The sequence below is a fragment of the Rhagoletis pomonella genome, unplaced genomic scaffold, assembly GCF_013731165.1.
Source record: "Rhagoletis pomonella isolate Grant_MI unplaced genomic scaffold, Rhpom_1.0 Rhpom_scaffold_00006, whole genome shotgun sequence".
NCBI classification, from domain to species: Eukaryota; Metazoa; Arthropoda; class Insecta; order Diptera; family Tephritidae; genus Rhagoletis; species Rhagoletis pomonella.
In genome coordinates, this window is record NW_023458560.1 from 5,714,641 (window position 1) to 5,742,451 (window position 27,811).

At 35.1% G+C, this 27,811-nt stretch overlaps 2 protein-coding genes across 2 annotated transcripts in view; both read right to left on the bottom strand.

The window, feature by feature from the left end:
• Positions 1 to 1,688: 1,688 nt before the first annotated feature.
• Positions 1,689 to 27,811, bottom strand: part of LOC118740331 — a 71,186-nt gene continuing 45,063 nt past the window's right edge. Inside the window, exons 2-5 of the mRNA XM_036471822.1 lie at positions 9,716 to 9,882; positions 7,158 to 7,294; positions 2,539 to 2,715; positions 1,689 to 1,901 (exon numbers count right to left, since the gene is read on the bottom strand). Coding sequence (XP_036327715.1) covers positions 1,789 to 1,901; positions 2,539 to 2,715; positions 7,158 to 7,294; positions 9,716 to 9,840 — 552 coding nt within the window. The 5' untranslated portion in view covers positions 9,841 to 9,882 and the 3' untranslated portion in view covers positions 1,689 to 1,788. The remainder of the gene's footprint in view (positions 1,902 to 2,538; positions 2,716 to 7,157; positions 7,295 to 9,715; positions 9,883 to 27,811) is intronic.
• LOC118741539 lies at positions 14,954 to 16,472 on the bottom strand. Its single transcript, XM_036473538.1, has 2 exons — positions 16,278 to 16,472; positions 14,954 to 15,445 (listed from the first exon to the last, which is right to left on the bottom strand). The coding sequence occupies exons 1-2, from the start codon at positions 16,470 to 16,472 to the stop codon at positions 14,954 to 14,956; spliced, it is 687 nt and encodes a 228-aa protein (XP_036329431.1).

Sequence of the window (27,811 nt, forward strand, 5' to 3'; positions counted from 1 at the left end):
GGTTTTTGCCGTGGTTTTTGAAGAGCTTGTGCGCTGTTGTTGCAGTAAAGGGTAGGTTTTTGATTCCTTGATCTACTGAAGGCAGAAAAACCGAGAAGGTTTATTAAAACAGGTCATTTGTATTTTATATTGTAATTGTATCTGAAATTATTCAAAATTTCTTTATATAATTCTCTTCTCATGGAGAAAATTTAAAATTTTTTAATGCAAATTTTAACTAAAGATACTCAAAAAGATATAAAATATTCATTCCACATATTTACAGTAAAATACATTATTTTGTACATACCTAAGTTCATTTTCAATGAAATAAAAGTTTTATTCCGTCAAACTTAGTGAAATATTTATTGAGTTTTCTTGAGTGCTTTTACTCCTTTGCGGACTTTTGTACAATATATTGCACAAATTTGAGGTAGCCCTAATAGCTACGCAAAACAACTTTTGAATATTTTTTTATTACTTTTGGTATTAAATATGAGGCTCTATAAACCTTGTAATTAAGAGGAAACATTTTTATATTCATCAGGGACGGATTTGACCGGAAAGGGTTAAAGTAAAATCTAAATACCTAAATACATATATATGTATGTATAAAAACTGATAAATAAAGATTTTAATCTTTTAAGACAATTTGTGTTTTCTGTTTTCAATATAATATAAATAAGTATGTACTCATCTAGGCATTCTACATTAGTTTCTCTGTAAGGCATTCTTTGTTCGCTTCTCTGGATTCTGTTTATCCATGCGTTCCCCTTCGTTCGAAAGTAATGCTGCGGGTAAGGGCCTACGGCCAATGACATGCCCATGTTAAAATAATGCCTTCTTGAAGCGAAAGGGTAAGCGATTCCCATCGCCTAGCTCGTTTCCACTTACGTTTCTGTTGTAATCGTGTTTTTTGCTGGGTTTGTTCTCTCAATTTCCCCTACTTTGCAAGTTTTTTTGCGTACGCGAACACAAAAAGCTGATAGTTTTTATCACTTTCAATAATTATCAGGCACGCAAATGCAACTAATTGTGAACGCTATATTGACTTTACGAATTTCATTGGAATAGAATGGAAAATATACGGCATGCAGCTGTTTTCAACAGCGGATATTTTAAATCTGGTCCTTGCTGCCGGAATTCAAGTAATGGCAGGGATTTATGTTGCATTTCCAGTGCCTTATCTTCTTTTAATTCCAAAAACTTTAACTCTTCTTCGGGTTTTTTAAAAAGGAGTATTTCGGATATTGTAAATTCATCCTCAGTTATGTTCCATAACAAAGGGTTTATGAAGTATGCAAACGTACATTTAAATAATTTCGAATCGGCAAATCTTTTTTCACAATCTGCTTTCAAGTCATGCGAAATATTTTTTTCTAGCCATGAAAAATGATGCAATGTTATTTTTTTGAGATCATGAATAAAAAGACGTAGTTTAGCTTCAAAACTTAAAATAATTTGCGACAAATCAAAAACATTTTTATTCTCGCCTTGTAGAGACATTTTCAAGTTTTGCAAATGTTCCATTATCATTTTCATTCTCCAATTGCGAGTAATGTTCCGATCTCAATTTGCGTATGTGTATATAAAAAGAATAAAATAAAAAAACAGCACAGTGGAAAAGAATGTCCAGCAAAGAAACTTGCATTTTAAAAAGTAAAACGAGCCAAAATGTTCTAAGCAAAGGTAAAGTAATAGGAGCCACACTTTGCTAAGCAAAGAGCCGCATTTGGCTCAAAGAGCCGCGTTTGCCCACCGTTGTAACTATACCATTTGAATGTCAACCATCTTCGATCCTGTTTTTCTTCATAAGTAACTCGGTCTTGACACGCAACAGAGTAAGCTGATGTTTTTGTAAATGGCACTTCGCATTCGCTTGAAAGGGCACAATCCATTGGAGCCTAGTGCGGCATTACGTTCTAAATAAGAAAGACAAATATGTATGTAAATGCTCATATTTGATAACCGAATTTTTATATCTGGGTCTTTCATTGTCAACGGTAATGCCCGTTACGCCCTTTTAAGATTTTTTGAGTATCAAAGTTCCACAAAGTTTAAGATGACGATATTTGTGGTATTCACAACGGTGTCGTCTTGTTGTATGTTATAAACTTTATTTTGATAAACCTCAAAGGACGTGAAACCACAATCAACTATTTTTTAACAGTGTGAAATATTATAATGATATGTATGACTTTTATGGTACCTTGCGAGTCCTCCCAAATATTTATATTTTTAGCACTTTAAAGTTTACGACATCCAACAATGCGACACCGTTGTGAACAACCCAATTATGTGTTTAACCGACTTCAAAAAAAGGAGAAGGTATCAATTCAATTTTTTTTGTATGTTAGCGCATAATTTTGTACCACGTTCTATAATCTTTTTTTAAAGGAGAGGTGGTACCTCCGAGGTGGTCTCATAATAGTTTGGTTTAGATACGATCATTGGATCATGAAGTATTTAACGGTAATCTTAAATTTGTATATGATAATTGAAGTCGGCTTTGTGTTTTATTTAAAAACTTCTTGTTGTATTAGAATACGCCTTACTTACCAATATAAGCTTTATTCTGTGGCATGTATTCCTGCATTTCAGTAAGCAGCCTTGCGATTTCTTGCGAGTCCTTTGTAATACTATACAACTCTTCCTGATTGAAGTCGGGTGTTATTTGTTTGCAGAGCAAAATTTGACTCATTACATTTCCCAGATTTGAAGGTCCAGCACGATTTTCTGTAATATTTTTTTTTATATTCGTACTCTTACTACTATATATATAGTAATGGGAATATACAACTTCGTTTGATATTACAGTAATTTTCGGATATAAGAGCCGGGCAAAATGCGCGAAATTCAGACGATTTATCCGGGGAAGTCATTTATAAAAATCCAGGTTAATAGAACATTTGGGGCTTATATGAGAAACCTACTTAATAAAACATTTGGGGCTTATAAGTACATATGTATGTATAAAAAACCCCCGCTTAATGAGGCTTGCATACACAACGTACTAGTATTGATAAAACAAATTATTTATGTATTTGTAACGTTTCGAAAATACATGTATGTACTATAGGGTGGTCCAAAAATGCATGTGGAAAAGTAAAAGTCGGAATTTTTATGCTCCTACCCCCTAGGAGTGTTCTATACCGAGAAAAAATTACCCCTTTTTTTAATTTGAAATCAAAAAATATTTAGGGGTCGGTCAAAGCGCTCAAAGTGTTTCATGTATTTTATATGGTAAAAAATAAGTTTTCGTAAAAATGGTATAGAATTATTGAAAGGGCTCAAAGTTGTCCATGTATTTGATATGGGTAAACCAACTTTTCGTAGAAGTGGTATAGAATTCTCCAAAATCAGTAATTTTCGATCGGAAAGCTCCGTTTCTTTTCAGAATATGTCTTTCAGAATATTGTTTCATAGTAACTATATTTTATAGGTCCGCCGAAATCCCCAGAAGTTGCAAGAAAATGCAATTTGGGATAAATAAAAATCTTTAGTATTAAAAAATGGTTAAATAAACAATTGGGTATTGTTACTGGAAGTCTCCTGAAGAGAATCAGAGTTTTCTGATCGAAAAATATTGATTTTGAAGATTTCTATACCACTTCTATTTTCGGACTTACAAACGCGAAGCGAACAACAAGAAAATGGCAGAATATTCGACAAATGACGTAGAATATTCGACAGCGGGAAACATCAAGTGGATGAATTCTGCGGACAGAGAGAGAATGAGAGATAGACGGCAGAACGTTCTAGAGTTGCCATGAGTGCCAGCGCAGGTATATAAGGCCGCTGCTACAGCGCAAGGCAAGTCAGTTGCGAATCAGCAAGCTACAAGTTCAGTTTTGGTAGCAAGTTTTGTAAAGTGTTTTAATTGCCCTAACGAGTATTTTAAAGTGTTGCTACTGCATTAGCGAACATTATAGTGTTTGATGTACAATGCAATTAATTGTACTATTATTTGGTTATCTTGAGCGTTCATTAACCAATCCAGCAATACAAACCCGGGGATTTTTAGTAAATCCTTAAAGATGTTCTTACACGATATGTATTTTCATGTGTACATGCCACTTTTTACATATGCAAATGCAAACATATTGTGTAAAGGCAAATTAGATTTGTTTATGTACAAAGCAGATGCACGTACATACGAGACACACAGATAGAATCATCTGAATTTAGTTTATTTCGTTTTCAAAGAACGTATTTTTAAATAGTTAAATAAAGACTTTGAATTTGACACATACCCAATTACATATGTATGTATTGAAAATGTCACATTTACAGATGCAAATACATATCGTGTAAGAAAACCTTAAGTAGTCAAGGAGTCGTAAAAATATGCACGTTGGACTTCACACCAAGGCTTGATCTTCAACCCGTAATGGTCACTACTCTCAGAAAAAAGCATTTCCTTGAAACAAGAAACCAGTTTCCTTATCTTAGAATTACTGTTTTTTCCTTAATATTAGGAAACATTTTCTCAAGTTTTTCCTTAATTCAGGTTCATGCTAAAAATAGTGCGTCATTAATTTGAGGAACTAAATTTACTCAATATAAGTAATAATTTTGTCAGTGCTGTTAAGACGAAGTTAATTTGTCTTGTGGCAAATGTAGGCTGTGGCGTCTGGTTCAGAGATCGCAGGTTCGAGGCCGGTTGGAGGTATTTGGAGTAAGGCAGTGGTCGGCAAAAGTTAAACTGTGACTGTGTTGGTGAGAACAAGAGAACTGCTCCGCATGAGCAACCCAGTAGGAAATTACGAGAAGTGAAAAAATGTTTAACTAATCGGTCTTCAATAAAAACATATAAATACATATATTTGACACATACATATGTACATATATGTGCATCTCTCATTACTATAAAAGTATCATAATCCCAAAAAATCAAAAATCGGGTTAAGTATGCAAGAATGGACATTAGCTCTTTCTTATGATGTGTAGGAATTTCATAGCTGTAACGATTATCAGTAGCTCACTAGAACAAAATCAGCCTAAATTCATTTGGATTCCCCCACGTCAAATATTGAAAAGTTAAATAAAAAATTTAAATTCGTGTTTATCAAAATTTCCCATTTCATTATGAAATGATAAAAAATGTCTTTTAATCGTATACATATTCCCTTTAACAACCACCCTTTAATTCTTTGAAAAAAAATTAACTTTTTTCGTTAAAAAGTCGTTGTATTTCTTGTTCATCAAAATGTTTCCTTATGAAAAGAATCAAAATATCTTTGAATAGCATATTCTTTATTTTTTAAATGACTTATAACACAAAGGGTATTGCATGTCACCAAAAGCATTTTCAAGCATGTAATATTTCTTGCAAGGCAGTTTTGCATACAAGAAACAAAGCGCAACAGCCAAACCAGTGATAAAATTGATGGTACAATTGTACTTTTTTGGTACATTTTGAATTCCAAAAGTACATTGGTACTAAATCGACATTGTTGATAGAATTTTGTCAAAATATGGCGCTACGCAAAATTCTCTCGCAATACCAATGTGTATACTTGGAAATTGGAATTTCTATGGATGAAAATATTATCATCTTTTTCTACCTCATAGAAGTAAATACGTGGTGTTTCTTGACAACGAAAAACTTGCTGAAATCAACAAACAGTTGCAAAATGTTTTTTATGAAACTTCGATTGCGTTAAACGTAACTGTTTTTTTGTAAAGTTTTTGTGTTACATGCACTTAATAAACATACTTGTACGCTTTTTTTGATTACCTTGATATATTTATTTGTATTGGTAACTTAGAGTACAACTCCACAAAACATACGTATGCTGTTATATGGGAAAAGGAGGGGGGAAGACATGGGAAAGTTGGAAAGGGTGAGAGGGTAGGAACAGGACGATGACATATATAGCGACTTGTAGGAAAAACGCTCCGTGCTCACCACGAAGCTCCTTAAGCGAATGATATCTATTCTCATCGATAGTCTGGAAGAAATGCGACCCGAGGTGCTTGACCCTTAGTTTCGCAAAGGCAGGACTCCAGAGCATCAGGTCTTGAGATAATTCCATACCACTATTCACCATGCAGCTGGAGATATTCAGCCTTACTGCATGCTTACCTATAACGCAATGACCAGTTAAAACGCTCACAAGAAGTGAGAAGTGTAACTTGCTTAGTCTCACGAGCTCCCTGGACCGCCCTGGTCTACACGTGGTCAGAAGGACTTAGCCACCTTGCATCCAAAAGGTCTTTGCCCAGCGCATGCTGAGCTGACTAAACGCCCATCTGTCCAGAAGGAGACCGCATCAGATCAGCGGAGCACCCAGGCCTTGAGCAATTTCTCAAGGGTTCCCTGTATTGCCAGCTCATCGGCTACGCAGTTACCCATGATTTCGCTATGACCCGGAACCCAATTGTGCTTAATAGCGTAGTTATCCGATGCGGTCGATAAGGAAGTACAACCAGTCCTCACCGTTTTCTAACGAACCAACAAGGATCCAAGAGCTGCTTGGCTGTCGAAATAGATATTCACCTACATAAAATGGGTTACACTAGAGAGCAAACAATCCGAAGCCTCCCGTATTGCGGCTACCTTTGCTTGGAAAACGCTACAGTGATCCGGTTGCCTGAATTTCAGATTGATGGAAGAGTTTTTTCTGTTTACACTTTTGAATCTAAACGAAAATTTAAGCAGCTGTTCGGATAGCTTGAAAATTGCTGCAAACTATACTGGATATTTTCCTCTTGTGAGATACCAGATGACATTTCACGGAAATTTTGTTGCTGGACATGTTTACTGGAGTTGTTAAACGCACGTACCAATAGAGATATTTACCTAATTTAAAAACATATGTGTTTATATGTATATATGGTCTTTTAAATGTTGGTACTTTTTCGGCTGATTTAGTACTTTTTTTTTGGCCATTTGGTACAAAATTCTAAAACCTATTTATCATCCCTGAGCCAAACACGATGTTGATTCGTTGCTCTCTAGCCAACGACTGTGAGTTGATTTTCCACAATTGTGGTATGAAGCGCCGACCACTGGAGTAAGGTAAGTCAATTATGGGATGGTTATCGTTATACGTAAATTAATTTAAATCAGCATTTAATCATTCTTGTGTGATTGTGTTATTTTTTTAGCCCAAAATTAATAATTATTGTTGAGATGTATTTTTTTACTATTTTAGGGGAAGTTTAATACATACCGTAGTAATCGGACATATCCATTGGCACTACTTGAACCAGGCGGTAACTTTTTAGCAGCTCACGTAAAAACAGCTTCGCTAAGTAAAACAATAAGACAAAGTGCGGATTATCAGCCAGCATACCGTCAGCCGTCGAACTAAAAACAAAATATTAGAATTCATAGATTCACTTTTATGCTTTTTTCATTCTTTAATTTAATACTGATTTCATTTCTTCCCAAAAAAATCCCCTTTATCGGTGCAAAATACACTCAACCCTGTAAAAGGGCATGATTTTGTTCCTGGTCCTTGTCTGGCTCACGTTTTAAGCAGCCATCTGATTTTCAGGGCAATCATCTCCCCTGACAAAGCTTCAAAGTGTGGCGTTTTAAGAAACGAACACAAAGTTTTCTGTCCGTTTACTTTTATTTTATTTAATGAAGACGAAAAGAGAAAGGGGCAATCAAAAGCAGGGATGAAAAAGTAGGTACAATTGTACCTTTTTCCGACGTTTGATAACTTAAAGGTACATTAGGTACAATCACTACATTTTAGGTATAATCATCTTTTGGTCTGATCCATTTTTCTTTTTTTTTTTTCTTTTTCTTTTACCGTGCTCATATACTTGCTTGTAGGTATGAGAGAAGTTTCGCTTTCACTTTGAAGAATAAACAATTCTAAAGGAAAGTGGTCAAAAGGTGTCTAGGATTTCTTCGAATTTCGTATATTCTTTATTTGAGACAAAAGCTATTTGACCCATATTCGCATTTTGATTTCTAGAAATATATTTAAAATGCTTTCGAAGTTACTTACGGCAATTCCGATTATTTTCTCTAGACTTCCTGCACCTAATAAAAGGAATCGTATAAATTAACAGAATTTTCCTGTTGTTTTAAAAAACATGGATTTAAAAGTAAACTTCGCAAAGTCTTTTTCGCCAATATTTTTCAGTAGTCAAGATTAGACAAAAACAAAACTTCTCCGATTCCCATTAGACTATAGCCTGTATATATAAGCTATAATTTTAAATAAAATTTACTACAAAACTACAAACGAATGATATAACTTTTTTTTAGGTACAATCTGTCTCTTTTAGGTGCATTAATTTTGTGATATTAGGTACAATCTGAAATTTCCATTTTTCATCCCTGATCAAAAGGCGACATTTTTTGGTAGAAACGAAAACACCATTATTAGTGTATGTATAATCCCTAACAATCCGGACCGGATCCAGTAATTAGAGAATAAGCGAAAAGTTTGCTCTCAAAAATTAAACATAATCCAGAAGTACGGGAACGCAAAAAACCACATTTCGTGCCCAGAATTTATGAGACAACTAGTGATGTGCTGAATTTTCGGTGCCCAGTACTTAAAAAAGTTTTCGGTACCCAATACTTCTTTTTCGGTACCCGATACCGATTCTTTACATTAAACCTTCGCCATTATATGCATTTCAAGTTTAGAAAAAACTTTAATTACTAATTTATATGATATCGGCTAAAACACTTGAACTTATCGCAACTGAAAAATATTATTTTAACAGTTTTAATCTTAGTTGATCCAAGGTTCAAGAAAAATGCTCCTACGGATGAAGAAGCCTTTCAGGGGGGAGATTCTGTAACCAGTTAGCGACAAGTTTCGAATCGATATCGCACTTGTTGACGTAAAAATATTTTATATCATACGTCAACAAAACCGATGCCGATTCGAAAATTGTCGCTAACTGGTTACAGAATCTGCCCCCAGGCCTACAAAAATGATATCGTCCGATTCAGCTGGAACAAAAATGCTTCAAACAAGTAAGAGTGTCTCTGCATTATGGCCTCGAACGACATATATACATCTTTTATTTGAATCCGTATTAAAAGCTCTATTGGCTCCTACATTCGGGTTTATATAGGCGAGTCTCCCCGCAACCTTTTTTTCCATATTTTTGGGCTATTTGCGCTTTTATTCGAAACCTAAATGTTTCGGTACCGAGTATCGAGATTATTGGATACTTTTTAAATCGGTACCGAATATCGGTCAATACTTACAGGCTAACCTAATATTCGCGGCTTGCGTTTTGGGACGCATGCCGTCGAATTGGTTTTTTTGCGTCCCCCGAAATTGAATTGCATGCGTTTGCATTTGATTTCATTGAGCGAAACGTCAAATCAAAATGTCACGCAGAACAAAAATTGGAAATTGAGTTAGCTTCATACGCACGCCGTTCAATTTCGGTTGATCTCATACAAGTTGCATGTGCATGAGAAATTTTTGACAATAAATTGGCGGCATGCGTGAATATTAGGTTAGCCTGTAAAAAGTATTGACTCAGCACATCACTAGAAACAGGCAACATGTAAACACAAAACAGCTGATATGCCCTTTGACACTTTATCCATTTTTACCCGGAAAAGAAGTCCGGGCTGTTTTGGGCAGGAAGAAGAAGACACTTACGATCCAATACGTTCCAATTTCCGCTCTCTATTACCCATTTTGTTGAGTACGGGAATGATTTCTGGACTTTTTTGGGCACCCGCGGGATCTCGTGTTGCGTACGGGAAAGAACCTATTATTGCAAATAACGAGTTTACCTTCTGACTTGCGGCAATATTATTCGCGCTGTATGCTTGCAAGCTTCGACGCAGTTGCGACGCAATTTTCGTATCTTTTCACGCATCTCAGGGCAATCCTTCGACATACCAATTTGCGTTAACATATCACGAAATAAAGCCACGTGACTGTTGATTTCAACGATAAGCTGGTAAGTAGAACAAACTGAAATCAGTAATCTATAATTGCATTAAATGCACACCCAGAAAACAGTCAGCTAAATTTATTTCTGTCAACACATGATTTGGTAACTATAACAAATAATATAACTGTAACCAGATCATTTCGCACACCGTCTTCAAAAGAGTCACAACTCAAAATTTGGCATTTTTGAGATTATGCGCTAAAAATGTACGCAGAGCTTTTATTTACCTTTCAGCAAAAGCTGGAGCAAATTTTTGTTATAATTTGTTAAAAAAAAGTCTAAGGTAAAGTCGCCCTTGCCCATATGATTATCATGTGCTAAGAAATAGTTTTTCGCATTTTCGGCCAAACGTATTATATTGAGTTGTGACTCTTTTGAAGACGGTGTGCGATTTGTTGAGAGAAACATATTTAGTTAACGTAACTGAACTCTTGTATGCAAATTGTTTTCTTAATATGAGTAAAGTCAGTTTCTTAAATTTAGTAAGTTTAAGCAAATGCTTTCTCCTTTATGTTAATATTTTTTCAAACGGTGTTGTTCCAATAGGTTTTGTTGTTGTTTGTAAGTTTTCAGTTAAGTGTTTTTCTAAAATTCAGTCAAAACTAAACCAAATTTTAACATTTCACGAATCCAACTTTAAGTAAAAAACTTCTCTCCGTGAATGAGAAAACAACTTGAAAGATTACCGCAAAAATGTATACACACAATATCTACCCCTATTTGCGATTTTTATCGTAAGCGACAAAAGGTAAATTTTACAGGGGAGTTTTTCTTTATTCTCACTTAAAAAGTGTTAAAATTTATTTGGATTTAAATGGACAACAGCATTATTAAATGTTAGCTTTCTAAAAGGACTATTTATTTTTTGCATAGCTTATTTTCTAAAGGTAAAATTGCGCTTACGATATTTTTCCTGAACATGCTGAGAGGAGAGTTATCAAAGAATTGGCGCTTGCAATAGTTTTTGTTATATAATCTGGACATTTAAAAACGAAGGAGTCCGGGTACTTTAAGAATTGTTTGAAAAAAAAAAATGTATAAACACTGCCAATCAGCAGACTAAGCTCAAGGTATTTTCGTGGATGCAGTGTCTCATCATTCAATTCTCTAACAAACTAAAACGACCACCTTGGTTTTTTTACACTTTTTTTTAGAGAATAAGAAAAAATCAAAATTAAATCCTTGATCAGAATAGGTTCAGTTCCAAAATCTTCATATTATGGAGATTTTTGGCAAGTTTCTAAATCAGTTGTTATATTTCTCGACTAATCGTGTGGTTTAAACCTAGTTATTGGAGAAAAAATTGCTAAACGAAAATTTTTAATCTTGAGATTAAAATCAAAGACTGCAATTTTATAAAAAGAAGTCTGCAGTGCAAAAGTTATGACAAGTAAAAGTGATAAAATCAAAATCTTATAAGTAATTTTAAAGAAGATAAACGGCAAAATTAAATAATTTCGAAAGTGTGAATCCATATAGCCATATTTTCTATACGAGGGCAAAAATTAGAAGAAGAAGAAGAATTAAATGTCATTTTTCATATTTCTGATATGCTTTACAATCTTATAACCCCATTGCGCAGCAAGAGTTTTAAAATAAGACGAAATTGCACTTAATTTTGATGAGGTGAAGAAGCTGATTTTAGAGCATTCAGCAAGTGCCTACAATAAAGTTCTGTACACACAGTGTCGCTTACGATAAAATTTTAGGAACTCAAACGTGTAAAAATAGCGAACCATAAAATTAATTTTGCTTTTTTCCCGTAAAGGTAATTATTCAAAGTCTGTGATTTTGTATCGCGTTGTAACTAGTATTTGTAACCTATTTGCACTTACGATAAAATTGAAATGAAGGGTCCATATATACAGCTTATATTTTTCACATCAATTTTTTGAGAAAATTGGTACTATAGTTTTTTATAATTTCACTAAATTCAAATTAACACTGCTTGATTTAAACAAGTAAGAAAGTCTAAGTTCGGGCGGAGCCGAACATTAAATACCCGGCGCAAGTATTAAATATATGTTTTTTCACCTTTCCGAAACCTACCGCTAGATGGTAAGCCGGGGTGTATCAATTTTGAGTAAATTAGCGTCCTTTCAATTTCAATATTGCAGTTTCAAGCATTTCTAAAATTTACCGTTATATGAAAAGCGGCCGTAATTTTAGTCCGATTTCAATAATTTTCAACGTTTTGCTTATATGTGGCAAGCACAATAACCACACCGAGTTTGGTACAAATTGGTAGAACGGTTACCGAGATCATAAGTGGGCGGTGCCACGCCCATTTTCCAAAATTTTACCATAAACGTATTTCTTGGTAAAGAATTGTTGTAAGCATCAATTTTGAATAAATTAGCTTCAATATTTACTGATTTATCGAAGATTTTATATTTCTCTAAATTACCGTTATATGGGATGTGGGCGTGGTTATCGTCCGATTTTAAAAATTTTGGGCGATTTTGTATGCTGTACCAAGGCCAACCACTGAGCCAAGTTTGGAAGAAATTGGTGCAGCAGTTACCAAGATATACACATGTAACCATAAGTGGGCGTGGCTACGCCCATTTTCCAAAAATTTATAATATTCTTATTTTGCGTCTAAAAATTATTGTAAATATCAATTTTGGGTGAATTATCTTCAGTAGTTACTAAAATATCGCAGTATTCGTATTTCTGGAAATTACCGTTATATGGGAAGTGGGCGTGGTTACAGTCCGATTTCGCCCATTTTCAATACCAACCTACCTTGGATTAAGGGAAACCTACATACCAAATTTCGTTGAGATATCTCAATTTTTGCTCGAGTTATCGTGTACACGGACGGACGGACGGACAGACGGACAGACGGACGGACAGACAGACATGGCTTAATCGATTTCTTTTTTCATCCTGATCATTTATGTATACATTTGTCTATATCTACCTCGATTCGTTTTGGCTGTTACAAACAACCGTTATGTGAACAAAATTAATATACCTTTGTGCACAAGTACGCTCGGGTATAAAAACAATAAACTTAACAAATAATTATAAAAACCTTAAAAAAAAGTTAAGCAATGATGACAGACTGTAATATAGCGAAAGTACCAGTTTGACATAATAAAACATAACCAAAGATCATAGAAAATAAGGATGCTAGCTATGTTTATGGCTCCCTTATATTCCATGTTTTTGTGATAACGAACGTGCTGCCACGTTTATCAGGAAAATGGGTTTTGGGCCAGAGTTCACGGAGACTCATATTAAATGAATAAAGAGAACCCTGAAAATCGGAATTTAATCGGCACAAATATGAAAACTCGGGACACTTGTACGTTCCGACTTTTAAAAAATACTCAGCGAACAAATTGTCCCGCCAAAATCGGTACGAAAGGTCACCGTATACAAATATACCGTATAAAGTACCCACACAAAATTTTTAAAACCAAATTTCGAATCCTTAATCAGATATCATGGAAACTCCTAAATACTATGTTTCATTAAAATCCACAATTTTTTTTTATTTTTATGTCCGCCTTATTGGATGCAGCATTTTGGATTTTAAAAATACGGTGACGAGCAAAACTGTAATGGTCTAACACTTTTTATTTCAGCCACCGCCATCTTTCCAAATTCTAACGAGATTCATACTTTTGTTGTATATTCTTATTGGTACACCTGTACTTCCTCTTTCATAACGATTTGAAGTCAACCCAACAACAATAATCAAACCAGCAGACAAAAACGTAAACACAGGCAAGTGTTACAGTTTTTCACTCATAAGTATATTTTGAATACCTTTTTGGCAATTTTCACAAAAAAAAAAAGAATTATTAACACAATGTTCAGTATACTTTTGCTTTTTTTAGTTCCTAGATTCAATTTGGCATACCTAATGTGTATCTCTGTGAAAATTTTGGAGCTATAGCCTCCCATATATCCTTGGTTTGGTCGTACAGGCTTTCGAAGTCGTTCAGGCTTTTCAGGCGAGCAACTCCAAAACAAACTTTTTGCGCTTGACGTTTCTTCAAACCTTTGACATTTCGCACAAAATGGGGAGAATGGTGTAGGAATAAGTTTTCCGACAAAGTAGATATCGATTTAAAAATGCTAGTGCGATAAAAGTGATACTTCTTGTACCATTTCATTTTAATTTATTCATTACTTTTGTTGCCCTTTTTCATATTAATGTTCCAACAATAAATAATTTTTCCTTGCATTTTGTTGCCTAAATTTTGTGCAAAATTCCTTTAAAATATGGGAAGTGTTATCGATTACACCAAAAGCCTGAAACAAGTTCGAAATTTGGCATCTTTCAGGCAATTCAGACTTTGGTTATGGAGCAGCTTCTATACAATTGCACTAAATCATCTTTCAGGCTTGAGCGCCGCAACGCCTAAAACTCATGCCACGGAACTTCAGCTTAAAAGTCCTAGCATCAACAGCCGAAGCTCTTTCATTTGACACCTCATTTTCTAAAATCGAACTAACGGTGCAGATCTGATGATTTGGATAAAAAATGCCTTTGGGTATTACATATATGAAAAAAAAATTGTTTTAATCGCGTGCACATATCTAAACATTTTTTTTTAAATCGTGAGCACATGTCTAAAGTTCTTAAAGTTTTTTACGCGTTTTTTTTTTTGTTTGGAAGTGGAAAGTTGGCGTAATTTTAGTCCGATTTCGAAAATTTTCAACATATACATAGCTTTTTTATGCCAAGGTCAATAACTGCACTGAGTTTGGAACAAATTGATAAATCGGTTACCGATTTGGGACGCGACATTTTAGTAAGTTTTGGTTATTTTTCTTTAGTCTATTTAACGTTTATTATTTTTTTATGAGAGTACTAGCTGTACCCTGCGCGCGTTACTACGCCACCAACTAAAATAAATATGAAGGAAAGACCCTGGGCCCTTTTATTGATTTTGTTCATTTTGAAAAAATTGTGACATTGCAGCGTTTCGTTTCAATTCGATATTTATTGAAGTGCTGTGGGATACACAATATTTCTTGTTTTTCCATCTGGTGCGTAAACGAATAAATCGGAAGGTTTTCCGACGCGTGAGCAGGCTTCATAGAGCTGCCCATGTTAGAAGCATGGATTCTCCAAATTTAATCCACACACTTGCAACGATTGTCCTTGTGCTTTGTTCACAGTCATTGCGAAAGCGAGTTGCACCGGGAACTGCAAACGTTTGAATTCGAATGGCATATCTGTCGGGATCATTGGGATGCGTACGTCTTCACCTTTGAATTTTCCAGTTAAAATTGTTGCTTCGATAACATTGTTCATCATTTTCTTGACTGAGAGTCTGGTTCCGTTGCAAAGTCGTGGTGGATTTATGTTTCGAAGAAGAATGATGGGTACGCCAATTTTCAATGTTAGAACGAGCGGTGGCATGCCTGGCAAATCAAGCGAATTCAAGAATTCAGTTGGATAGTTGACAACTTCGTCTTGATTAACCACAGTATCGATGGACTTATATGTTGTCGTTTCGCCGGGTATTCCATTCTGAATAGTAAAGTTGATGGTATTGACATCGATGTTTTTGGCCGCTAATATAGCATGCGTACTGAGCCACTGATGATTTTTGTACACAGAGAAATTTACGTTTTCAAATTTGTATGGAACGCTTTATTTTTAAAAACGTTTTGACCCAGGTTTTGCACCTACAATATTTATTTTAGTTTTGAGAAAAAAACATCCTCAATTCATATTATAAAATGGATATTTTAGTTTTTAAAATGAACATTTTCAAATCGCTTTTTAAAACGATCGTTTGATAATTGGAAATTCTCATATTCAAATGAGATTCTAAAATTTTTATTTTATATTCCAAAATATGCGTTTTCAAATATGATTTTCAATTTCTATTTTGATTAAAACACAAAGTCATCTGATATTTAAAACTATACATTGTCATACATTTATTGATATATGTACATATGTAGACATACTAACATATGTATTAATTAGTTACAAAGCTTAATAACTGAAGTATATGTACATATTCTGGCTTTTTCTCCACGGGCCTTGATAATTTTGATTAACGTTGGTTAGATCCTGTAATATACATAGAAAAATTTACAATTATTATTAAATAACGGATTAGAATTTGTTTTTGTAAGCAAGTCTTACCAAAGCTTTTCTCTAATCAAAAAAGGGTACCGTATCAGCAACGTTCCTTTCATTAAGTGGCGTAACGATATCACATTTCCGCATCTTTTGCTATGTATGTATGAATGTAGCTAGAATCATCTGCACAAAATTTTTCCGACAAATAATGCAAACAGATGAAGAGTATTTCAGTTTTGTAAGTAGCTTTGAAAATTCTAATACTAAACGTTTTCTGGCACAGTGAGTAAAATGCAGTTAAAGTTGTTGCCGGTGGAACCAATGCTTTTGCACGTACATTATCTGCTGTGAAGTACACGCGCTGTTTATTCTCGAGATGCACCGCCAAGTGTACTACTGTTGGATGTCGTTCATGGATTGAAAATGATAAGATGCGCCATACTGCTTCATTGCTGCTAATGTAGCGTCCAAGGTGGTATTGGTTGATTTCATCGAGCTGTGCGGCCACATTCCCTACTCCGAAGACTGCCATGTCGCTTCCTTTGTTGACATATTTGCAAATGTATTTGATTGACTTCTTGTCGGCCGCTGTGGTGTAGTGGTAAGCAGTGCGCGCTTCCACTCCACAATGCCTGGGTTCAAACCCTGGTCAAAGCAACATCGCAAAAATATAGAAAAAAAGGTTTTTTTCTTAACAGCGGTCGTCCCTCGGCAGGCAATGGCAAACCTCCAAGTGTATTTCTGCCATGAAAAACAGCTTCTCATAAAAATACAATCGCCGTTCGGAGTCGGCGTAAAACTGTAGGTCCCTCCGCTTTGTATGACAACATCAAGGCGCACGCCACAAATCGGAGGAGAAGCTTGGCCAAACACTAACATATGTGTAAGCGCCAATCTATTATTATTATTATTTGATTGACTTCACTGAATTGCAATACTCAACATTAATGTGTGCTTTGAAGATCTTTGAGAGCAACGGTGAATATGGCACAACCCAACGATTATCGACTTCAACATCAACGTTTCGTACTTTCAGAATGATGGATTTGCCGCCATCCTCAACTGATCGTCGACGATACAGTGGGTATCCGTCATTGCCAGTGATGGTATCAGAAACCAAGTTTCTTGGGTATCATTTCGTGCATGTCCCATCAGACATGCATGGATAATTGTTATTGAATGCGCCACATGGACCACGGATCATATTTTTGGTAACGACGTCGAATAAGTGTAGATTAATGTCCTTATCTGGTATTTCTGCTGAGATGATTTAGTCAATTTGATCTGGCGTAATTTTGTTGATTAACCAAACCAAAATATGTGCATGTGGCAATCCTCTTTTCTGCCATTCAGTGGAATACATCCAGCATCGTGTCCCTCCAAAAACCTGATGCTTGTTAATAAGATCCATCAAAGCTTTAAATTTTTGTTTAAATACGCGTGCGGTAATATCATGGCGGTCCGAAGATGATTGTCCAGCTAACAGAAGTTCTTTAATTTCATCCCATGTTGGATTGCATGTGAATGTGATGAACAAGTCTGGACGGCCATATGCGCGAACGTATGTCATCGCATCTTGTGCGTATTCATGCATGTGCCGTGGACTCCCCGTGAATGTAGACGGTAATATGACCATTCTTCCAAATTCGTTTGGATTCACGTTACCATCATTAACGATTGCGTCTCGTAAATGAATGTACTCTTCAGAACGCAACTCGGTTGATTCAATCGAATATATAGGAGTCGTTCGGTTTCAATCTTCGCGTACATGTCGACGATGTATTGATGGAACAATTGTCGACATTTCAGAATGTGGTTCTCAGCGTCTTGACGAATCATCAATCGATACGAATAATAATTCATGGCACTAACTTTCTTATTCGTTTCCTCGTCTGTTTGTGCATTTTGATGTTGAAATGATATCCATCTTCTCCTCGCCAAAACAGAATCGGATACTGCAATCCGTCATATGAGCGATGAGTTTCGGATACTCGCTGAACGTCACCATTTCTACGATGAAGAATTATGTCGCGCGATTTGAATTCTTCGCCAACTATCACGATCGCCACTTCATTGATTGTTGGTGCATTGAACTGTCTTTGGTGTTGGGCAACGGGTCTTTTGTCTGCTCGAATTACAACTGCGTAGTCATCGGCTCGCATTCGTTGAATGGCGGTTTTAAACAACTGAACTAATTCATTGTGTTGATCGAAAAGGGCTTGTAACGCAGCCACGATTTCTCGTCTAGTGCCCTCATTGTAATGGCATCGTTGCTCAATTTGTTCATCACTGTTGGCCATGAAATAAATTTGAAGAAACTTGTGATCTGCGTCCGGCAAAGGTATAAGCGGTCGAACACGATGATAAATTTGCCCTTGGACTCTGAATGTTGGCATGTAATTTTCGTGCACGATGTTCGTTGCACCGAACGATGTCATGTGAAAACATGAATTGTATTTGCGGATGTTTTCCAAGAAATGCTTTGACTCACGTGTAACACCTGATAGCAACGTTGATAGTGGTTCGGGTGGTGGAGGTAATTCTGGCAGTTTAACTTTGCCACTGGCGCAGCACATTCCTGGCGTTTCGTTCTTAAATTTGAGGGCGCTACAATACATGCAAATTTTATCCATTTTTCCAATGTTGACACTTGGATGAAGACTGTAATTATTATTACTGTCATAATGGAATGCCCAAGATTTAAATCAGGGTGCAGTGTTCGTCTTGATCCGTTTCTTTCCCGTTGTTCAGTTGTCTCAGACGAACAGGCCTGAGTAGTACGTATTCGATCAGTTTCTAACCTCACTTCTTGTTGTTCAGATGATTCAGACGAATGGGTCTCAGCGGCATGTACTCGAAGATTTTCGAGCCTTAATGCTCGTTGCTCGTCTGATTCTGAGGCTCGAAATGCTCTTTTCTTCCGTGCTTGAGGTGTAGATCGGCCAATTGTTTGTCGTTTTGCCACATTATTGAACAAATTTGAATTGTATTTTAACCACAACACGATATTGCTCTGAAAACCTTTATAGTAATTTTAACAATTATTATATTTTGGTGTACTTATCACTGCAGAGTGCACATGCTTACTGCGGAATTGTTTAAATTTTTAATATTTTTAAAATAGGCCCAAAATACATTGCATATTCCGATCTCAGTAAATAAACCCTAACTAACTTACCTACCTAGGAAACATTTAAATGCCTTAACCAACTTCTATCTTTATATACATGAATAGATACGCTCTAACGATCTACTTATGTACCTGCGTGTTTAATAAAATGCATTATACTGCAGAACCCTGTTTACCTACATTCTTACGCAAAAAATTTAAAAGAGCCCAAACAAACAATTTATACTTTATTGCAAAAGTGATTAGGGCTACAAATTTTTCTGTGGAAAAAATTTAAAACAGCCGAAATTAAGCAATTAAGTAATATTTCTTGCTTCCGAAATTTGTTTTATATACTAAACATCATTCCAGGAATTATTACAATTTTTTGGAATGTTGAAGTTTCTGGCTCTCTGTGAAAAATGTAGGTCGCTATACACTGTAGTAGTTGATTTATCTATTTTCGGTTCAGTTTATACAACGTATTTATATACGTGCCCCTAGATAAATGTTTTGAATTTGAATCAAATCGGCCTGGAAATTCGGATTTTAGAAATATCTCGACTCCAGCACCACCTATCGAGTCTATTTTCACACAATATATTTATGTTTAGGTGTTTAATAAACGTTTCGAATTTTAATCAAATCGGTCTGTAAATACGGATTTTAGAAAGATCTCGACTTCAGCGCCACCTATCGACATTAGTTTTGTTCTATAACACTCCCAGTGATTATATGTACCTACCGTAAAAATTTCATTAAAATCGGTTGGGTACTTTTGACGCCTATAAAGGACATACAGACAAACATTCATTTTTATATACATATATAGATAGCTGATTACTTAAGAAACAGGATATACTAAATTCGAATTTCAGACCTTGTGCAAAAATTATGAAAATTCTGCAAAATTTGACCAAAATTTCTAACTTTTTGATCAGCATCCTTAGACAAAAGTTTGTTATTCAGCTTTGTAGCCCACCAAATTTTAGTAAAGCAAAGTGCAAATTTTAAGTATCTTAGACTTACCGTTGATTTTTGGCAATTTTGTTTTTTTTGTAAAGGGTTCTGCTCATTTTTTTCATAAAAAAAAATTTCGAACATAAATTGCAAAAAATCAAGGGTAAGTCCTAGCATCTACAGCCCAAGCTCTTTTATTTGAGACATCATTTTCGAGAATCTAACGAACGGTGCAGATTTGATGGCATGGACAAAAAATGCCTTTGCTATATATAGGGTGCATTCAGAAATGCATCAAGCCAAAGCATCAGTCTCTTTTATTTCTAAACTATAATTGTATGAACTGTCTTATTTATGCAACTAATTTCCTATTCGGGTTGCGCATATTTGACATCTCTATCAATTATAGTTTGGAAATATGGGGACTGATGCTATGGGTTGATGGCACCCATATTGTTTTTTTTTTTGTAATTTTTCTTACTTCTTTTTCGCTATGTAACTTAAAAAAAAAATAAATAAAAATGAGGTGCACGAGGATCATAGTTCAATAGTGTATTGTACACTGGAGCACACACGTATTTGGCTAAATTTTCCAATTGCAGAGGATGTGCTGATAAAATATATGCATTTTCACTTTTGCACACGCATCGTAACATTTTAAAGAAGTTTTTTTTTAATTATCTTCTAATGAGACCACATAAGCCTGCCACGTCTAGATTGATTCCTTTCATGCCCCTAGAACACTATAAAAATCGTCCGATAATTTAGGTACGTACCAACTACAGTATACTATAACAACCGCGAGTGTCAGAATTTGAAAAAAGGAGTCACGCCATTTTGACTCTTCATAACTTTTCTATTGCAAGCACATACTCCTAACGGACTGCATTCGATTCTCCTCTATAAATACTACCAGCTAATTATAAACTTAAACATGAACAATCAATGCACCAATTTTTGCAACGTAAAAACAAACAAAAATATATAGGAGAGTTATTTGTGAAAATTTCCCATATTTATTTCTGAATTATATGCATATTTAGCTAGAAAATATGTACGGTGGTCCTTTTTGTGCATTTACATAATCTCCACAAAATATGTAACCTGATTTTCGTTAATAAACCAGCGAAAATAATGTGTCCGAATAAATACTGGCGAGTCATGGGAAAGTTCGAACTAATTGAGAATTGCCCATATACTATATTTTTTTGGGGTTTCTTATTTCTTTTCTTTTTATTTCTGTCGGCCGCTGTGGTGTAGTGGTAAGCAGTGCGCGCTTCCACTCCGCAGGACCCGGGTTCAAACCCTGGTCAAAGCAACATCGCAAAAAATATAGAAAAAAGGTTTTTTCTTAACAGCAGTCGTCCGTCGGCAGGCAATGGCAAACCTCCGATTGTATTTCTGCCATGAAAAAACAGCTTCTCATAAAAATACAATCGCCGTTCGGAGTCGGCGTAAAACTGTAGGTCCCTCCGCTTTGTGTGACAATATCAAGGCGCACGCCACAAGTCGGAGGAGAAGCTCGGCCAAACACTAACATATGTGGAAGCGCCAATCTATTATTATTATTATTTCTTTTCGCTCTGTAACTTTTTAAAGAACATATAAAAAGGTGGTGCACGAGAATCATAGTTCAATAGCAGTGTTGCCATTTTGGTGCTTTTGGAGCTAGATTTAGCTCTTTATTTTTCTATTTTGCTCCGAAAATTGGGTTTTAGCTCCTAGCTTTTTCCTCAGCCCTTAGTTGTATTTGGTATATATGTATGTGTAAGCCAAAACTTAAGCGCTGATAAAATGGAAAATTTCAAGAATTCAAAAATTAGTTAGAAGAAAATCCTTTTTCGGATAACGCGGATTTTGTTTTACCTTACTAATTTTACCTTTAAGGAGAGCTGGAAGTAAAACTTTCCAGGAAAATTTTGCGAAAATATTATTCAATTCAAATATCTGAAATTACAGACTTTAACAGTTTGTAAAGTATTTTTAGTTCGCTGTTATAAATGCCATAGCAACGAATTCGGAATATATGACCATATTATGGTTTTAAAAGATTTTTTCAGCACTTAAACTTATAAAATTCGTTATTTTTATTAAAATTACCGAAAATGTAAAAACAACCTTATGTCAATAAATGCTCAACCTCAACAAAAATATGTAGCTCTTCATTTTAGCTACTATTAGTATTATTTAGCTCATTTTAGCGCTTTTTTTTACCGTTTTAGCTCCAAACGAAATTTTTCTCTGCAACACTGTTCAATAGTGTATTGTAGAACAGAGCACACACGTAATTGGGTGAATTTTCCAATAGCACAGGATCCCAGTAGGAAAATGTAATATATCGAAAAAATTATCAGTAAAAAAACCCTTTTCACATACGAAAATGCATTTTTTTCCCCAGGGCGATATCCTAAGAAAAGTGGGGCATTCACTTTTGCATTACCTAGTATCGAGGATTGAATGTGTTTTAATAAGCAATTTTTGGAACTTTTGGAATACATAGTTAGCAGTAGTATTATCTAGAACGCATAAGAAATACATTATATTATTTATCACGCATGTAATGCATTACTACTTTTCCGACTGGGATGTGGTTTTAACTATCTTCTAATGAGAGCACATGGGCCTGCCACGTTTAGATTGATTCCTTTTACGCTTCAGAGCACTGTACAAGTTGTCCGACAGACAACTGGTACGCCAGTGTTGTCAAACATGGGCTTTTACTATCAAAACTGGTAGGTTGTTTTCCATTTGGTAGGTTGGTAAACTAGATTGGATTTTGGTAGGTTCCGCGACAATAATGATTATTTTCCAAAAATATAAAATATAAAATATGTATCTCCAAACATTTTAGCAACCTTGTTTACACGAATATTTCACCGGTGGAGTCCACCATTGTCCACCTGACAGAGACTTCATTGTAAGACTTGAGGAATATCCCCAAAACTAACCTATTGGTTTTAAATATGGTAGTAAGACCCGTCGTCACATATGCGGCACTGCCAAACCTGCGGCCTGGTGACCAAAACCTACGCAAGTAAAGGCGGGTTGCACCTTTAGCAAGCTGCACCGACTGGTCCGCGTGGCCATTACAGGAGCTATGAGCACCTGTCCAACGGATGCCCTTCGTGTCATTACAGGCATTCCTTTGTCTATTCTGTTTGAAGAAGAGGCCTTCTGGAACGCCCTACGACTGCGCCATATGATCAGCAAGAAAATTTTGGATATTTGGGGTCATTTAGAGGTTCTGAAGCCATTCCTGGACAATCCCGAGTTATGCTTCTACAAACCCTACAAGGTTAGAACTCCTGAAAGGGACTGCTGTGAAGTGATAATAACTATGATTGACGAAAGGTCCCAAGCATGGTATACCAACGGATCACAAATGGGCGACGAGAGTACTGGGGCAGGCATATTTGTCCCAAAATTCCAGAAAGTCTGCCAAATTCCACATACCCAACAATATTCCAGGCGAAAGTCTTCGAAGTCGAAGTCTGTGTAGAAGGACAAATGGGCCCAAATTAAATATTATATCGGATAGTCAGGCAGGTTAAAGGCCTTAGACTATTTTAAAATGGCAGCAGGCTTGTGGAAATTTGTAAAACTTTTTTGAACCACTTGGAAGCTCACAATAACGTAACGTGGGTTCCGGGACACGAAGGGTTTGAAGGAAACGAAATCTGACTGTCTCGCAAAGCGTGGAGCCCAAATGCACTTGCATGGTCCCTAGCCTTTTGTGAGCTGGTGGAGGAAACCCCAGAGCATATTCTATGTGACTGGCCACGTATCATAAATATCAGACTGATAGACATTGAGGAACGATTGCCTTCTCCATCCAAAATTTTAAGCACAATAGATACGGTGACCATATTAACGAACATAATAATAATAAAGGACATTTTTCCCATTGATTTTAAAATACGGATACAACTTGTATGATGGTACTTTATATCAAATATTTGCCAGTTAATTATATTATTAAATTGTACAAGTTGCTCTTCTCGAAAGGCGCTGTAACCGGATTTTGACCGATTCCGAAAAATTAAACCAAATCCTTATAAAGGACTTCGCCATCCTTTGCTGCCACAATGCGTTTATCATAATTGAGCGGAGGTTTATTGTTATTTTTCAGTGGATCTGAAAACTTGGCGTGCAACACGATCCTGGGCACAACTTTCCCTGTGATTTTGTCAACAATGATTTTTACTCAAAGTATATTAATTTTTCTGGGAAAATGTCTAAATATTAGTAACATTTTTTTTTTTTTCAGTTACATAAATTTCCCCTTTTCAGTATTATCAAGGATTCGTGACCCTTAAGTGGGGTGCGAAACAAACTGACGAAGGTTTTCATTCTGTTTCATTATGGACATTTTTATTTTTTCATATTCTATGTTTAAAAATTGACCTCTGCAAAATCCAAAGCTAATTTAAAGGACAGTTTAAGAAATAAAGGGCAAATGGCGTCCTTTATTTTGACAAAAATTATAAAGGACAGGGGGTTAAAATAAAGGACTGTCCTTTAAAATAAAGGACGGATGGTCACCGTAACAATATATCTTCTAAGGTTGCAGCGCGTGTATCCCCGACGTAATAATAATAAAAATAATAATAATAATAATAACAATACATATGTATGTGTAAAGAGACAAACATTTGTGTAAGTCTGTACAGTAAAATGAATTGTTATATGTAGTTAATTTGTTTTTATTGTACTATCTGTGTTTTAGTTTTTCTAAATGTTATGTTGTCTACATTTTTAATAAATTTGACATTAAAAACAAAATATTAAAAACTTAAAAAAAAATTGGTAGGTTTTGGTTCATTTTGGTAGGAAAAAAATGTGTTAGTGCCCTGTAGGGAAACGAACTAGTGCGGAACTGGTTCGGTTCTAGTGCGTTTGGAACCATGAGTAGTGCGCGTTAATTCTCTTTTGCATGCTAGCGACTGGCGAATTTAACACTGCGATGTCCTAGGAAGTGTGAATTGTCCCCCGTTGCATCCCTTTGGCTCTAGTTCCGAACCAGATAAGATCTACTTCGTTTTGTATCCCTTTTTCTATAGTTCCGAACCAGTTCCAAATTCTACAGATGAGATCTAGTTCGTTCTGCATCCCCTTTTCTTTAGTTCCAAACCAGTTCGATCTGCATCCATTTTTTATAGTTCCAACCTGTTATAATTTCGTCACCTTAGATCTACATTTCTAATCAGGCTTGTCGAAACATTTCCCTTCTATATTAAATACGATCGGTTGAAGGAAGGACAATACAATCACAAATGTTTAAACGCATTTATTAAAAATGTATAAACCACATTAGTAGTAATAGTAGTATTAAACTTAAGTAGTAAGTAAAAAACAAAAAAGGGTTCTGCTTAAAAGTAAGAATATTAGTTCACTTTGTCTTACTTGTCTAAATTTAAACATATTGAAGTAAATTCAGTTCTTTTTAAGCTTATATGTATATGAAGTACTTCGAAAGTTTTTGTCGTACTTAACTTAAATAAGATATACAGTCAGTCAATAAAGTTTAGGTACAGTGAAGTTTTTACAATACCGGCAACTATTTTTTAAATATTTTATTTTTCCCTAATTTTTTATAAAAATATGGTTAATTCTACTCCAAAGATCCCAAAAAACAAAGTTCCAAACCTTATGCAAAATTAAAGAAAACTCTGCGAATTTCCATCCAAGTATTGCAATTTACACTCTTTAGAAAAAAGTTAGGTACTCAGTTATTAGCCCATTCAATTTTAGTATAACAAAGTGCAAGTTTTAGGTAGCTAGGACTTACCATTGATATTTAGCAATTTTTTTTTGTTGTTTGGTAAGTCCTGGCTTCCTCATACTTTTTCTAGAGAGCGTAAATAGAAAGTGAATTATTTTAATGAAATTTTGCAGAATTTTCTTAAATTTTGCACAAGGTTTGGAACTCTGATTTTTGGGGATTTTGTTGTAGAATTGACCATATTTTTATAAAAAATTACCGAAAACTAAAATACTTAAAAAATAGTTGCCCGTATTGTAAAAAATTCGTTGTACCTAAACTTTATTGACTGACTGTATTAAGGTAGCTGTGCTGGATTGCATAAAAAAAAATTAATTTGTCTTTTCTTAAAAAAAAGGTAGCTCTGGTGGCTTACATTTTTAAATAAATTTAGTGAGAAAGTGATAATTATTTTGACACTTTTTTTTTTAAATGCCTCTTTTTCTGCAACTGCATTGCCTTTCTCAATTGTCCTTCAGGATCTTGGCCTTTGTTTATGGAATCACTAAGTATAATAATTATTAAGCAACTCAAAAACTATACCAGCGTGATTACCGACGTATCCTTTTGAGAGGTAGCCGCACCCTTATAAGAGGAATAAGACCCAAACTTTTAAGGTCAAAATTTCAGTAGGTTGCGTATGTATGGCCTTTTCAATTTTATAAATTATCATTATTTTTAAGCTTTAAAAATAAAACTCAAAATTAATGATAATCTCTGCGCGAAAAAATAAAAATCATAAAATATTCATTATTTGTAATCCCAAAAATAAAAATCAAATAATAATTATTTCCGATTGAGCGAAAAAATAAAACTCAATAATAATTCATAAAATAATGATTAAATGCTGATTTAAATTATTTTTCTCATAATGATTACCTTCCCTGCGTTTAAAATTTGAAATAAAATAGTTTAGTGAAAGTACCACATTTTGCTGCTTTTGGACTGGTGCGTGACTAGTTACTATCGGACTGGTTCGTTTTTGGCGAAAAAGAACTAGTAGTGAACTAGAAATTTGGTTCACTAGTTCGTGTTTTCCCTACAGGGTGGCTACACTGAGATACGCACCAGCCACAGTATACTATAAAAGCCAGGAGCATCAGAATTTCAAAAAAATGTTGTTATCTACACGTCGCTTTGACTCTTCATTACTTCATTTCCACTGTAAGCACACACTTGTAACGGGATGCATTCGATCCTGGTCTCCAAATACTACCAGTTCGTTATAAACTCAAACATGAGCAATCAACGCACCAAATAAAAAAAATAAATAGGAGAGTCACACTCTTATTTGTGAAAATTTCCCAATTTTATTTCTGAATTATATCGTCGCTTGGGGCGCAATACCTCGTATCCACCAAATGCAATACCACGTACCTGTCTCGTAGTCCGAAAATTTCACAAAAGAGAGCGAAGAAACTTATTTTCTGCAAAACTTTTGAATGGTTTCCTACCTAAACCTACTAAATATGAGCTTCTACTATAATTATGCACTATTAAATTTGTGAAGCAGGCAAGCATTGAGACAGGGTAACCAAAATATATTTGTTTCTATGCCACTTTATACGTAGTATTACATTTGGCGGATACGAGGTATTGCGCGCCAAGCCACGATATGCATGTTTGGCTTGAAAATATATACGGTGGTCCCTTTTTACCTCGCTTTTATTAGCTTGGGATGTATCTATGTAATAATGATGCGCATAAAAGATGCAGCGATTTCCATTCACAAGTTACGTAGCAAGTTTTTTGTTTTTAAACTATATTATTTTTGGGTTTGCATAATCTACAAAACATATCGTCGTTTAAAGTACAAAACCACGTATATATAAAAAATATTTTAGTTACTAAGCAGTGGAGCAGTTTATAAATTCACATTTTTTGTTTGACAAATCGCATGTTTAATAATATAGAAATGTAACTTAAAATTTACGTTTTTGAGCTTGATAAATGGAATACATATAAATTGATAAAATTTTGATTGCGTTTTCCACAAAATTTAAATTCGAACAATTTCAAGAGCCCTAGTGTGTTCGAAAAA

Excerpts from the sequence above, each read along its gene's own strand:
- LOC118741539 (XM_036473538.1), bottom strand. The coding sequence starts at position 16,472 with ATGGCAGTCTTCGGAGTAGGGAATGTGGCCGCACAGCTCGATGAAATC. Across the intron at positions 15,446-16,277 it reads TGTACTTCACAGCAGATAAT|TGGCTCAGTACGCATGCTAT; the intron begins GTACGTGCAAAA and ends AAAAATCATCAG.